The following is a 14518-nucleotide window of genomic DNA, read 5'->3' on the forward strand; positions in this document are numbered from 1 at the left end:
TCACCATAGTAGTCTATCGCTGCCCCGTTGTAATCTCTTTTATTCGATAAATCAAGATCAGACAAGCAGGAGTAACAGTTTTACCTCATCGAGGGCCCCCGACCTGGGTAAATCTCGCTCATTATTCATTTGGTATCCGATGTCTCGTGTTAACCTGCAGGATTCCGTCAACCCTAAGCCCCGCATGGTGGGCATTGCCGAGGAGGAGCTCCCTCGTCAGCCCCTCCCGCCCCCCGGCCCCAATAATTAGGCACCAAAGTCTAAGTTCGAATTGTCTGCTATATTTGCTGTTTTCTATACAATGGTAGGCTTGCATTGTGTTTTTCTTGAGTGTTCTAGGTTATTGGTTATTTATCAATCTGTGTTGAGAGGAAATAGATCCACTCATGTAGGCACCTTCTAGGCAATCTAAACTTGCAATTTGGAATGATAATGCACCAAATTCCGCTAGTCTCCCAATATAAATTAACTTGGATGAACTTCCTTCATGATTTGGTAGATCATAAGAAAACTCTGGAGTATACAAAAAAAACTCTTTCTAGATGTATTTTCCATGAAAATCACATGTTTTTATATTGCCTCCCTGCTCTAGGAAGCTATAAATGAAGCATTTGAATATTCTTTCGTGATTAGCTATTATATAAGGAAATTATTTTGTTTCATCCGAGGATCGCGTGCCTTGACTGTCTACAACTGGCGCGTGGTTGACGAGGGAGGTAGAAATCTTGTTCCTTCAGGTCCCCGGCAAAGGCACCAGAAAATAGCTTGATGTCTACTCACGCTTCTTTTCCTGTAGACAATGTTGGGCCTCCAAGAGCAGAGGTTTGTAGAACAGCAGCAAGTTTTCCCTTAAGTGGATCACCCAAGGTTTATCGAACTCAGGGAGGAAGAGGTCAAAGATATCCCTCTCAAACAACCCTGCGATCACAATGCAAGAAGTCTCTTGTGTCCCCAACACACCCAATACACTTGTCAGATGTATAGGTGCACTAGTTCGGCGAAGAGATAGTGAGATGCAAATGATATGGATGAATATGAGTGGCAAAAGCAATCTGAATAAAATATGGCAGCGAGTAAACATGCAACGGAACAGTAAACAAACGGAGATTCGATGTTTGGAAACAAGGCCTAGGGATCCTACTTTCACTAGTGGACACTCTCAACATTGATCACATAATAAAACCACTCTACACTCTCTTGTTGGATGACAAACATCATTAATTGTGTAGGGCTACAAGAGCACCTCAATGCCGGAGTTAACAAGCTCCACAACATTCGATGTTCATATTTAAATAACCTTAGAGTGCATGATAGACCAACGCAATTTTACCGAGTACTAACATAGCATGCACACCGTCACCGACAAACTATGAAAGGGGGAATAGATTGCATCAATACCATCATAGTAATAGTTAACTTCATAATCTACAAAAGATCACAATCATAGCATATACCAAGTACTACATGATGCACACACTATCAACATTACATCATGGAGGAGGAATAGACTACTTTAATAACATCACTAGAGTAGCACATAGATGATATTCAACTAGATCACAAAGAGAGAGAGATGAACCACATAGCTACAGCAGAGCCCTCAGCCTCGGGGGTGAATTACTCCCTCCTCATCATGGAGACAGCGATGGCGGTGAATATGGCGGTGGAGATGGCTTCCGGGGGCAATTCCCCGTCCCGGCAGGGTGCCAGAACAGAGACTTATGTCCCCCGAATTGGAGTTTCGCGATGGCGGCTCTGGAAGGTTTTCTCGGGTTTCGTCAATCGGTGTCGAAGATTTAGGTCAGGAGGCAACTTATAGGCGAAGAGGCGGAGTCGGAGGGGCCACGGGGCCTCCCCACACTAGGGGGGCGCCCCCCCTGGGCCGCGCCGCCCACACGTGTGGGGCCCCCAGGGCTCCCCTCTAGTCCCCCTTTGACTTTCTGGAAGGTTCCAGGAAAAATAAGATGTTGGGCATTGATTTCGTCTGATTCCGAGAATATTTCTTTTGTAGGATTTCTGAAACCAAAAACAGCAGAAAACAGCAACTGGCACTTCGGCATCTCGTCAATAGATTAGTTCCGGAAAACGCATAAAATCATCATAAAGTGTGAACAAAACATGTAGGTATTTTCATAAAACAAGCATGGAACATCAGAAATTATAGATACGTTGGAGACGTATCAGCATCTCCAAGCTTAGTTCCTACTCGTCCTCGAGTAGGTAAACGATAAAAGATAATTTCTAAAGTGACATGCTACCAACATAATCTTGATCATACTATTGTAAAGCATATGAGATGAATGAAGTGATTCAAAGCAATGGTAAAGACAATGATTAAACAACTGAATCATATAGCAAATACTTTTCATGAATAGTACTTTCAAGACAAGCATCAATAAGTCTTGCATAAGAGTCAACTCATAAAGCAATAGATTCATAGTAAAGGCATTGGAGCAACACAAAGGAAGATTAAGTTTCAGCGGTTGCTTTCAACTTTCAACATGCATATCTCAAGGATAATTGTCAACACAAAGTAATATAATAAGTGCAATAAGCAAGTATGTAGGAATCAATGCACAGTTGACACAAGTGTTTGCTTCTAAGATGGAAGAAAGTAGGTAAACTGACTCAACATTGAAGTAAAAGAATGGCCCTTCGAAGAGGGAAGCATGGATTGTTATATTTGTCCTAGAGCTTTTATTTTGAAAACATAAAGAGAGCATAAAAGTAAAGTTTTGAGAGGTGTTTGTTGTTGTCAACGAATGGTAGTGGGCACTCTAACCCCCTTGCCAGACAGACCTTCAAAGAGCGGCTCCCATGAAAGATTTTTATTTTTGGGTGGCACTCCTTCCAACCTTTGCTTTCACAAACCATGGCTAACCGAATCCTCGGGTGCCGCACAACAATCTCATACCATGAAGGAGTGCCTTTTTATTTTAGTTTTATTTAGATGACACTCCTCCCCACCTTTGCTTTCTCAAGCCATGGCTAACCGAATCCTCGGGTGCCGTCCAACAATCACATACCATGGAGGAGTGTCTATTTTTTTGTAAAATCATGAAAGTTAATTAATTGGGGCTGGGAACCCCATTGCCAGCTCTTTTCGCAAAATTATTGGATAAGCGGATGAAGCCACTAGTCCATTGGTGAAAGTTGCCAAACAAGATTGAAAGATAAACACCACATACTTTCTCATGAGCTATAAAACATTGGCACAAATAAGAGGTAATAACTTTTGAAGTGTTTAAAGATAGCACTCAAGAAATTTACTTTGGAATGGCAGAGAAATACCATGTAGTAGGTAGGTATGGTGGACACAAATGGCATAGTTATTGGCTCAAGGATTTGGATGCACGAGAAGTAATCCCTCTCAATACAAGGCTTAGGCTAGCAAGGTTATTTGAAGCAAACACAAGTATGAACCAGTACAACAAAACTTACATAAGAACATATTGCAAGCATTATAAGACTCTACACTGTCTTCCTTGTTGTTCAAACACCTTTACCAGAAAATATCTAGACCTTAGAGAGACCAATCATGCAAACCAAATTTTAGCAAGCTCTATGTAGTTCTTCATTAATAGGTGCAAAGTATATGATGCAAGAGCTTAAACATGATCTATATGAGCACAACAATTGCCAAGTATCAAATTATTCAAGACATTCTACCAATTACCACATGTAGCATTTCCCGTTTCCAACCATATAGCAATTTAACGAAGCAGTTTCAACCTTCGCCATGAACATTAAGGATAAAGCTAAAAACACATGTGTTCATATGAACCAGCGGAGCGTGTCTCTCTCCCACACAAGAATACATTTATTCAAACAAAAACAAAAATAGAAACAAACGGACGCTCCAAGTAAAGTACATAAGATGTGATGGAATAAAAATATAGTTTCAACAGAAGAAACCTGATAAATTGTTGATGAAGAAGGGGATGCCTTGGGCATCCCCAAGCTTAGATGCTTGAGTCTTCTTGAAATATGCAGGGATGAACCACGGGGGCATCCCCAAGCTTAGACTTTTCACTCTTCTTAATCATATATCATCCTCCTCTCTTGACCCTTGAAAAATTTCTCCACACCAAACTCAAAGCAAACTCATTAGAGGGTTAGTGCATAATCAAAAATTCACATGTTCAGAGGTGAAATAATCATTCTTAATACTTCTGGACATTGCAGAAAGCTACTGGAAGTTAATGGAACAAAGAAATCCATCCAACATAGCAAAAAGATGCAATGCGAAATAAAATGCAGAATCTGTCAAAACAGAACAGTCCGTAAAGACGAATTTTTTAGAGGCACCAGACTTGCTCAGATGAAAATGCTCAAATTGAATGAAAGTTGCGTACATATATGAGGATCACTCACGTAAATTAGCAGATTTTTCTGAGTTACCTACACAGAACCCTGCCCAAATTCGTGACAGACATAAATCTGTTTCTGCGCAGTAATCCAAATCTAGTATCAACCTTTCTATCAAAGACTTCACTTGGCACAACAATTCAATAAAATAAAGATAGGGAGAGGTTGCTACAGTAGTTTCAACTTCCAAGACTCAAATATAAAACAAAGTTACTGTAGTAAAACAAAAACATGGGTTATCTCCCAAGAAGTGCTTTCTTTATAGCCATTAAGATGGGCTCAGTAATTTTAATGATGCACTCCCAATAAATAAGAGTTGACCAAAAGAGAGCATCAAGAAGCAAATTCAAAACACATTTAACTCTAACCCACTTCCTATGCAGAGGGATCTTGTGCACAAATGAATTCATGAAGAACAAAGTGACAAGCATAGGAGGATAAAACACGAGTAACTTCAAGATTCTCAACATAAAGAGGGGAAACTTAATATTATTAAGATGCATATAACCATGTTTCCCTCTCTCATAATAACTTTCGGTAGCATCATTGCTGAAATCCACAATATACCCATCACTTAAAACATTCTTATCATGGTTCATATGCATAGAAGTATCGTTAATTTTGGCATAAGAAGAGTTCTTCTCATTAATAGTAATTGGAGCAAGATTATTATCAAGAATTTGAACATGGTAAACAAGTTGCATATTAAGGGAATTGTTTTTGGCAATCCAATCATAACTATGACAAGTTTCATAAGGATAGTTATAACCTATATCATAGCATTCTTTATAATAATTATCAAAGATCGGAGGCATAGTGTCATCATAAGAAATAGAATAGTTATCCTTCACAGTATGTTCATCTGCAACCTTACCATCGTTGTTACTAGATGGAGATGTATCAAACATATAATGATCAGTAGCAAAAAGATTTTCAAACACCTTATCCCCAAGCTTAGAGCTTTCTATATCATTATGGGAGGAAGCATGGATAGTACTGATACTATGGCAATTATTAACATCATCATTTTCAGAATTAGTTTCCCAGAGATTTACAATATCAAAAGTAGTGTGCTCTTTCAAATCATGATCACTAATGTATGTAAAGGGCATAGGAAGATCATTGTATTCAGATTCATTATCATAATAATCATTAGGAGCAACATACTTACGGTTACCTATCGTTATCTCTTTCTCTTTATTCCCCTTCTTCTTCTTCTTCTTCTTCTTCTTCTTCGTTCCCTTCTTCTTCTTCTTCTTCTTCTTCTTCTTCTTCTTCTTCTTCTTCTTCTTCTTCTTCTTCTCTTCCTTCTCCTCGTTCCCTTCTTTAGGAGGAAGAGGCTTGAAGGGAGGCTTCTCCACATAACCTGATTTATTTCCAGAAACAATAGAAGAAACTTGGGAGGATTCCCCCTTTTCATTAATAAGTTCAAAACACACAGCAGTCCTATCATATTTTGGCAAGGTGTAATCTTCTAAAATATTTTGTACGTAAGTATTTGTATGGCAATTATCAATGCAATAAGAAAAACACCCATGCAGGACATCATCAATATCAAGATCACTCATATGTAACAAAGATATTTTTCTTGACAACTCTTCACACCATAAAAATAAAGTAAGTTCATCATGCTGATTAGGAGTAATTTCATCGTCATAATACAAATTTGCAGCACTCATGAGGTTCAAATTATCATTGGAGGAGCATTGAAAATTAAAATGACTCACTCTATGGCAGAGTTCACAAATAAAAGGATAGAGGGCACAAACTTTTTTACCAAGATCATCTAGAGCCCTAAACCACTTTCTAGTTTTTTCATTAATATGATGGATACAATATTCATCTTTGATTTGATTAATTCCACAAGGTCTATGCATTCCACAAAAATTAACATGCTTATAGAAAATAGCATTCTTAGGAGTTTGAGCATGTTTATTGCAATCATTAACAACAATTTCATCTTTCATGCAAGCACCTTTAAAAGGTTCATGATACTTATCAAAATTCTTCTTAGGTAATTCAAAATGAGAGGCAAAAGCTTTATAAAGATTTGCAACAATTTGAGAGTCAAGACCATAGGTAGCACTCATATTTCGAAATTTACCAGTATCCATAAAAGTTTCAATGCATTCATAATCATAATTTATACCTGACTCTTTACCTTTGTTGTTCTCCCATCCTTCAGTATTCTCCTGTATTCTTTCAAGAAGATCCCATCTAGCTTCAACCTCCTTGCTTGTGAAAGATCCCTCCAAACAGGCATCTAGATAGTCCTTGTGATGTCCTGAAAATCTTGCATAAAAATTATTAATAATAACATTACGGGGGAGCTCATGAATGGGACATTTGAGCATTAGAGACTTCAATCTCCCCCATGCTTGAGAAATACTCTCTCCATCACGAGGATAAAAGTTATAAATGTAATTCCTATCAATATGCACTTCATGAGGAGGATAAAATTTAGAATAAAAGAGAGATACAATTTCCTCCCAACCAAGAGAATGACTATTCTTCAGCAATTTATACCAATGTGTCGCTTTACCAGACAGCGAAATAGAGAATAGTTTCTTCCTCACTTCATCCATAGAGATACCTGCACACTTGGATAACCCGCATAATTCATGCAAAAACAGTAAATGATCTCCAGGATGGACAGTTTCATCCCCTTCATAGCGGTTATCCATAACACGTTCAATAATTTTCATGGGTATCTTGAAAGCAGTACTTGCAGTAGGTGGATTTAAAATATCACAAGCATCATTAGAGTTATCGCATATGGGAGATAAAGTATTACCAGAGCAAATTTTCTCCCCTAAAGATGGGAAGCTAAAAAGATCATAAAAACTAGCTTCCCCAAGCTTAGACTTCTCCATAGCATTAGTAGTGATTGCGTTCATACTAATAACATTGCTACTAGCATGCAAATGAGGTTCCATAGGTTCTTTAATTTTCGCATCACACAATTCATGTCTTAACTTAGGAAATAAATTAAAAAGCTCATAGTTGTTTTCCATTATGCCTTACTAGTGTAAAACAAGAAACAAAAAGATGCAATTGCAGGATCTAAAGGAAATAGTTTCGAGCACTTACAACGGCGCCGAAAAATAGCTTAGTAGCCGATATCCGGAGTGTGAGTACCTTTTACCTTTCCTCCCCGGTAACGGAGCCAGAAAATACTTGACTGTCTACAACTGGCGCGTGGTTGACGAGGGAGGTAGAAATCTTGTTCCTTCAGGTCCCCGGCAACGGCGCTAGAAAATAGCTTGATGTCTACTCACGCTTCTTTTCATGTAGACAGTGTTGGGCCTCGAAGAGCAGAGGTTTGTAGAACAGCAGCAAGTTTTCCCTTAAGTGGATCACCCAAGGTTTATCGAACTCAAGGAGGAAGAGGTCAAAGATATCCCTGTCAAACAACCTTGCGATCACAATGCAAGAAGTCTCTTGTGTCCCCAACACACCCAATACACTTGTCAGATGTATAGGTGCACTAGTTCGGCGAAGAGATAATGAGATGCAAATGATATGGATGAATATGAGTGGCAAAAGCAATCTGAATAAAATATGGCAGCGAGTAAACATGCAACGGAACAGTAAACAAATGGAGATTCGATGTTTGGAAACAAGGCCTAGGGATCCTACTTTCACTAGTGGACACTCTCAACATTGATCACATAATAAAACCACTCTACACTCTCTTGTTGGATGACAAACATCATTAATTGTGTAGGGCTACAAGAGCACCTCAATGCCGGAGTTAACAAGCTCCACAACATTCGATGTTCATATTTAAATAACCTTAGAGTGCATGATAGACCAACGCAATTATACCGAGTACTAACATAGCATGCACACCGTCACCGACAGACTATGAAAGGGGAAATAGATTGCATCAATACCATCATAGTAATAGTTAACTTCATAATCTACAAGAGATCACAATCATAGCATATAACAAGTACTACATGATGCACACACTGTCAACATTATATCATGGAGGAAGAATAGACTACTTTAATAACATCACTAGAGTAGCACATAGATGATATTCAACTAGATCACAAAGAGAGAGATGAACCACATAGCTACAGCAGAGCCCTCAGCCTCGGGGGTGAATTACTCCCTCCTCATCATGGAGACAGCGATGGCGGTGAAGATGGCGGTGGAGATGGCTTCCGGGGGCAATTCCCCGTCCCGGCAGGGTGCCGGAACAGAGACTTCTGTCCCCCGAATTGGAGTTTCGCGATGGCGGCGGCTCTGGAAGGTTTTCTCGGGTTTCGTCAATCGGTGTCGAAGATTTAGGTCAGGAGGCAACTTATAGGCGAAGAGGCGGAGTCGGAGGGGCCACGGGGCCTCCCCACACTAGGGGGGCGCGCCCCCCCTGGGCCGCGCCGCCCACACATGTGGGGCCCCCAGGGCTCCCCTCTGGCCCCCCTTTGACTTTTTGGAAGGTTCCGAGAAAAATAAGATGTTGGGCATTGATTTCGTCCGATTCCGAGAATATTTCCTTTGTAGGATTTCTGAAACCAAAAACATCAGAAAACAGCAACTGGCACTTCAGCATCTCGTCAATAGGTTAGTTCCGGAAAACGCATAAAATCATCATAAAGTGTGAACAAAACATGTAGGTATTGTCATAAAACAAGCATGGAACATCAGAAATTATAGATACGTTGGAGACGTATCATGCCTCCCCGCGTGCCACATTCTAAATCATGTGGCGAACATGACATGGGTCCCACCTACGTCCCCATCTTCCCCTATCCTCCTGAATCGTCCGCATCTTATTTATTCTCGCACATTCCGACCGAATTCTTTGTATCTCGATCTGACTGGATAGCTACGACTAATTAGTTTATTTGTTGAACATTCTCCGAACTTATGTATTTACCTAGAATGTTAGGAACCACTGAAGATTTATACACATCTTAGCCTAGTTACGCAAAAGTCGTACTAGTGGATCACTAAGCGGGCCAGGTCTGGCCCGTGTGTCAGAGGTGATCATAAATAGTGATTGTATGAACTTAGTATCTAATTAATAAAGCCTGTGAGTTTCTTAAAAAAACATTTCCAATGCATTTCCTTTTTTATTCCGTGCGGAAATCTTCAAAGAAAGGAAGGAAATAAAATTTACTTATGGCCTGCTAATCCAGGGGATCCGATCACGCGAGGAGTACTCAAACATGGCCGACGACCAGAACCCCAACCTGGCGGCGGCTTGGATGACTTTGTCGTGGCCGCGAAACCTGATGACTTGGGCGAGGACTACTGGGCCTTTTGCTTCGAAGCCTTGATGAGTTTCCTCTCCGCCGTCCTCTTCGCCGTCATATCATATCGGTGGTCATCGGGTTCTTCCTAACAACATTGGCGTTTTACCGCTCCGGCTAGCCTTAACTAAAGTTTTGGTCAGCCAAATGTTTGATTACATTTTGGCTAAATCCTGCGTGTGTAAAGTGTACACGAGGATTATTTAGAAGTTTGATGCCAAAATATTTGAGTATCGGACCGTTATGTGGTTTTTATTTCGAATATGTTTTTTTGGTTAAAATCGCAGAAAACATAATACGAACCGGTATGCAGTATCGGCTAGAGGTGCTCTAATGTATGTAGAATTTTGGATGCAGTACGTATACAATATAGAGTTGTCCTCCAAACGCGGGCTCACTCTCGTACTTGTATAGTAGTACGAGTATGTTCTTTTGTGTTAGAGTAGGTTTAGGACGCCAATCGGGTCGGCTCTCTGCGCATATATACACACAGCCGTCCCTGTGTTTTGAAACAGGCTTTGTAACGTGGGATTTTGAAACAGAGAACCAAAAGAAAAAGTGTGTTCCTCAACTTTGATGCAATAGATCCAAAACACTACATGGCCGACGTGGGAAACCTTATCCTTCCCGGCGGCGCCGGGGGTGAAGATGACGATCCTGAGGCGGTGACGGCGGAGCAGGACGGTAAGAGCAATTTGTTGGGCCTGTTCTTGGAAGCCATCATGCCCGTCGGGTGGACAACCGTCTTCATACAGGTACTGCTTTTCTGCCGCTCGCACCCGACGATCATGGGCGTTCGGGCGCTGGGCGTTGTCACCTACGCCGTGGCAGTCGCCGGTCTCTTGTTTGGAGTCTTAATGATCTACTACCTCATTACGATCTTCTTCTGCGGGAATATCGATGGTGAATCACAGCAAGATGAGGTGCCGACTATCGACATGTTGATCCGTTGATAACTAACTGGTACTGTATGTCTGTCCCCGAGGCAATAGTCGTGGCAGATATAGATACTCCTAGATTGTCTCATCTCTCCTGACTTTGGTGGATGAGTGATGCTCATGCCATTGTAAATTACTATGTTTTCTAGCATAATACTCCCTCCGTTCCGATTTAATTAACTTAGGGAGAGGAAAACGTTTCAGAAAAGGTAAATTACATTTCCGTCCTAAATATTTCGAAATCTTTACAACTCAGTGCACATGTCCGCTCAGATGTAGATCCACCCCGCTCGGTACTCAGCACCTCCGCTCGCTGATGGATCCCAGCTGCTGGGATCGATCCAGCGCTAGCTGGGATCGATCTAGCACCTCCTCCGCTCGCTAGCTGGGATCGATCCAGCGCACCTCCTCCGCTCGCTAGCTGGGATCGATCCAGCGCCTCCGTCCGGCTCGCCAAGATCGCCAGCAGGGCCAGCACCTGCGATCCGTCTAATATGGCCCCAGGCTCGCCAGCGATCCCATCTCGCCATTGATCCGAGCTCGCCAGCGATCCCAGCTCGCCGGACCTCAGCCTCAGCACGCTGCCGGAGCAGCACCTCCGCCACTTGCCTCCGCCTGCCCCGCAGATCACCCCGCCATGTTCCAGCTCGAGATGCTGCCAGAGCAGCAGCAGCTCTGCTACCTGCCTCAGAGTGGTGGCTCCGCCAACCACCTCCGCTTGCTCCAGCTCTCCGCGCTGCTGGAGCAGCAGCTCCGCCACCTGCCTCCGCCCGCCGTAGATCACCTCGCCTTGCTCTAGCTCGCCTTGCTGCCGGAGCAGCAGCAGCTCCTTTAAATAAGAGTGAATAAATTTGACAATCAGCCAGATTGAATAAGCACATTATATTTTTGATAAGAAAATTTAGCTGTACGCAAGGAATCTACGGATTTGCAAGCCGTAGGCCTTTATCATCAATTTTGTTATGCCATGGAGGAAAGGAACAGCAAGATACCTGAGGAAAATGAAGGCGTCCCCAGCAACAAGCCTTTTGGAACTGACAAACACACTCCAAACGCTCTGAAGGAGATGCCTCTCCTAGGTTGGCCTATTTGATTCGCAACAATCAGTCAGTGAGCACACAATTATCATGGGATTATCATTGATGCCATCAACAACAAGCTACCCCTTTCCAATTTATAGACGGATTTGATGCATTGCACAGTCCTTGATGCCTAAGCTACAACCAGATGGTGTCTGCTGAATCGATCAGCTGCCAGAGATCACACTGGCATACTACCTGGCGAGGTGAAACTGGTAGAGATCTCGCACACGGTGAGAAGGGGAGGAAGAAACGGTTTACCTCTGAAGATGTGGCGGAAGCGCCAGTCCATGCCATGCAGATCCTTGGCCACGAGCGCTTGTGTTGGAGGCGTCTTTAGGCTTCTCCTCCTGAAAGCACTGCTCGATCACGGGGACTGAACAGAGCAGAGTATTGAGTACGCGAAACTGAAGAGATATTGCACAGGGTAACAGAGCTGTCGTGAAAGAGGGGCTGAATTTACGCGTAGAAATCGTGCGTGGAAGACTGGGCGCTTGTCAGGGTCGGCGCACTCGGCTAGGATCCTCCGGTGCAGCAGCACGTCCTCCGCCTTCTCCACCTGCAGGTCGATGGAGTAGCTGCAACCCCGAACGCATGCGCGCGAAAATTAACACACGGTGGTATTGCAGTAGTAGCAGAGATGGATCGCGGGTGCTAACCTGAGGGCGACGCCGCGTGAGCGCCATGGCGAGGTCGGGGCCGGCGAGATCTTTCGGCGGCGAGGGCGAGGCCGGCGAGATCTCGCGTGGGCGGGGCCACGGAGTCGTGGCGCTGGAGATTAAGTACCTCCCCCGCGGCGGCGTGCATCGCCTGGAACTCCTCCACCACCCTGTCGTCCTCCTCCGATAGCCGCAGCATCCACCGCTCTTGGTCCTGCCAGCCAAAGGCAAGAACCAGGGGATAGGTAGGGTGAAGGGGATAGAGTGTTTGGTGGTGGACAGATTGGGCTTCCCCGCTAGCTGATCTTGCATCGCTGCGACGGGATCTGTGGAAAAGGTCAAAAAAAATCAACTTTTTTCAGGGATCCAGCCGTGTCGTGGAGATCTTCTGGATACGATGGAGAGGAGGAGAAGGGGACGGGGATGGCGAGGGGAAGTGACGCTTGGTGAGAAGGCACAGCGGAAGAGGAGAAGGGGATAGGTAGGGCGACGGGGAGCGGCGGCGATGCGGTGCCGGCCATGGCCAAGCTGCCGCGAGGAGGAGGACGATAAGGGGATCTGTTCGCGAGGAGAAGAAGGGGACTGGTCGACAGAGCGATGGAGATCTGTTCGCGAGGAGGAGAAGCGGACGGGGACAGAGCGGTGACACAACATTAGGGGGGTTTTCGCAAAATTACAGTTGAGTTAATTAATTCGGGACGGAGGGAGTATGATACTGCATGGACTCAGTTCACGAACTACCCCACATAAGAGCATCTCCAACAGACGCTCTAAAATCTGGCGCTGTAAACGCGCGATTCGGCGCGCTGTATACTGTTAGCGCGCGTGTTAGCGAATTTGCCCGCGGCAGAGGCGCTATTTTCCAGCGCGCGTTGCTGCGCGAAAAACGCACCTCCGGCAGAGGCGCTATTTTGCAGCGCGCGCGCGGTATAAAGTGCTAAATCCGACCGTTTTTTGAAAATTTAAATCGAACAAACTATGAAAATTTGATCGAAAATACGAATATATTTTATAAAAGTTCGACGATACAATGCGACACATAATAAACTTCTACTCGGAGGAGTCCCAGTTGAAGTCCGAGCTGCTCGGAGTAGTGGACGACACCGGCGTTGTCGTCCACTCGAAGGAGGAGGAGGAGGAGACGACGACCGTCGACGGCCCTGCGCCGTTCTTCTTCTCCTCCGCCTTCCTCGCCGCCTCCGCGGCCCTCGCCGCCCTCCTCTTCGCGATCTCGGCGCGGCGCTTCTCGCGGGAAGCTTTCTTTGCCGCCTTCGCCGCCGCCTTCTCCTCCTCCTTCTTCTCTTTCTCCGCGTAGAAGGCCGCCGTGGCGGCGACGTCCTCCGGGAAGCGGCGCGCCCATTCGAGGCGGAACGCCTCGTCGCGCTCGGCGATGACCAGGCGCTGCTCCAGCTCCCGCTGTCGGCGCTGCTGCTCGCGCGTGATCATCGGCGGCGGCGGCGCGAGCATCTCCGCCTGCTCGCGCGTGAACACGTCGTGGAAGTTCATCGCGCGGCGGCTGCGGCCCAGCCGCCACGCGACGGCGTCGTAGGCACGCGCCGCCTCGTGCGCTGTGTCGAAGGTGCCGAGGCGGATCCGCTCCTCGCCGGAGCGGATCTCCGCGTCGGATCGGCCGCTCGGCCGCGCGCGGACGCCGCGGTAGCCGGAGGACGAGCGGCGGCGCGGCGGCATCTTCGCGTCGAGGTGGAACGGCCGGAGGTGGAGCGGCGCGGGAGGGAGAGCGGCGCGGGAGGGAGAGCGGCGGGGAGAGAGGGCACGGGAGGAAGACGCGTGGGAGGAGTGGCAGTTGGCCGCTTCGCGCGTGTCGTCTAAATAGCGCGCGCGGCAACACACGCGGCAGATTTCCCGCGCGGGATAGCGCGCGAAGCGCGCGGGCGGTAAATTTTTAGCGCGCGCGTCGTTTTCCCGCGTCTGCTGGAGCAGCGCGGCAGCGTCCGCGCGCGCCAAAACGATGGTTTTTTTGCCGCGCGGGACGTTTAGCGCGTCTGTTGGAGATGCTCTAACTGCACTACTCTTCGATACAGGAAATAAAGAGCAGTTGTTTCCGAATGCTATGCAAGGTGATTGAGATGGTATGCTATGGACTCATCCGGGAGTCATGTGTATCGTCAACCTCATCCCTGATACATCTCTTCTTCCTCAAGAATTATTATGATGGGAATATAGAAAACTATGGGATCGTCGGTACCCCA

General features: G+C 45.2%; 1 protein-coding gene across 1 annotated transcript; it reads right to left on the minus strand.

Moving 5' to 3' along the window:
• Positions 1-10732: 10732 nt before the first annotated feature.
• LOC124668332 lies at positions 10733-13012 on the minus strand. The gene is made up of 5 exons (XM_047205494.1): positions 12309-13012; positions 12113-12227; positions 11911-12025; positions 11563-11655; positions 10733-11399 (listed from the first exon to the last, which is right to left on the minus strand). Exons 3-5 carry the CDS (start codon positions 11944-11946, stop codon positions 10785-10787), a joined length of 744 nt encoding a protein of 247 aa, XP_047061450.1. The 5' UTR covers positions 11947-12025; positions 12113-12227; positions 12309-13012; the 3' UTR covers positions 10733-10784.
• Positions 13013-14518: the final 1506 nt, after the last annotated feature.

The sequence above is a fragment of the Lolium rigidum genome, chromosome 6, assembly GCF_022539505.1.
Source record: "Lolium rigidum isolate FL_2022 chromosome 6, APGP_CSIRO_Lrig_0.1, whole genome shotgun sequence".
NCBI lineage: Eukaryota > Viridiplantae > Streptophyta > Magnoliopsida > Poales > Poaceae > Lolium > Lolium rigidum.

Coding starts and splice junctions, on each gene's coding strand:
- LOC124668332 (XM_047205494.1), bottom strand. CDS start 11,946: ATGGCATGGACTGGCGCTTCCGCCACATCTTCAGAG. Junction 11,656..11,910: donor CTTCCGCCACATCTTCAGAG/GTAAACCGTTTC, acceptor CGAATCAAATAG/GCCAACCTAGGAGAGGCATC. Junction 11,400..11,562: donor GACGCCTTCATTTTCCTCAG/GTATCTTGCTGT, acceptor TCTTATTTAAAG/GAGCTGCTGCTGCTCCGGCA.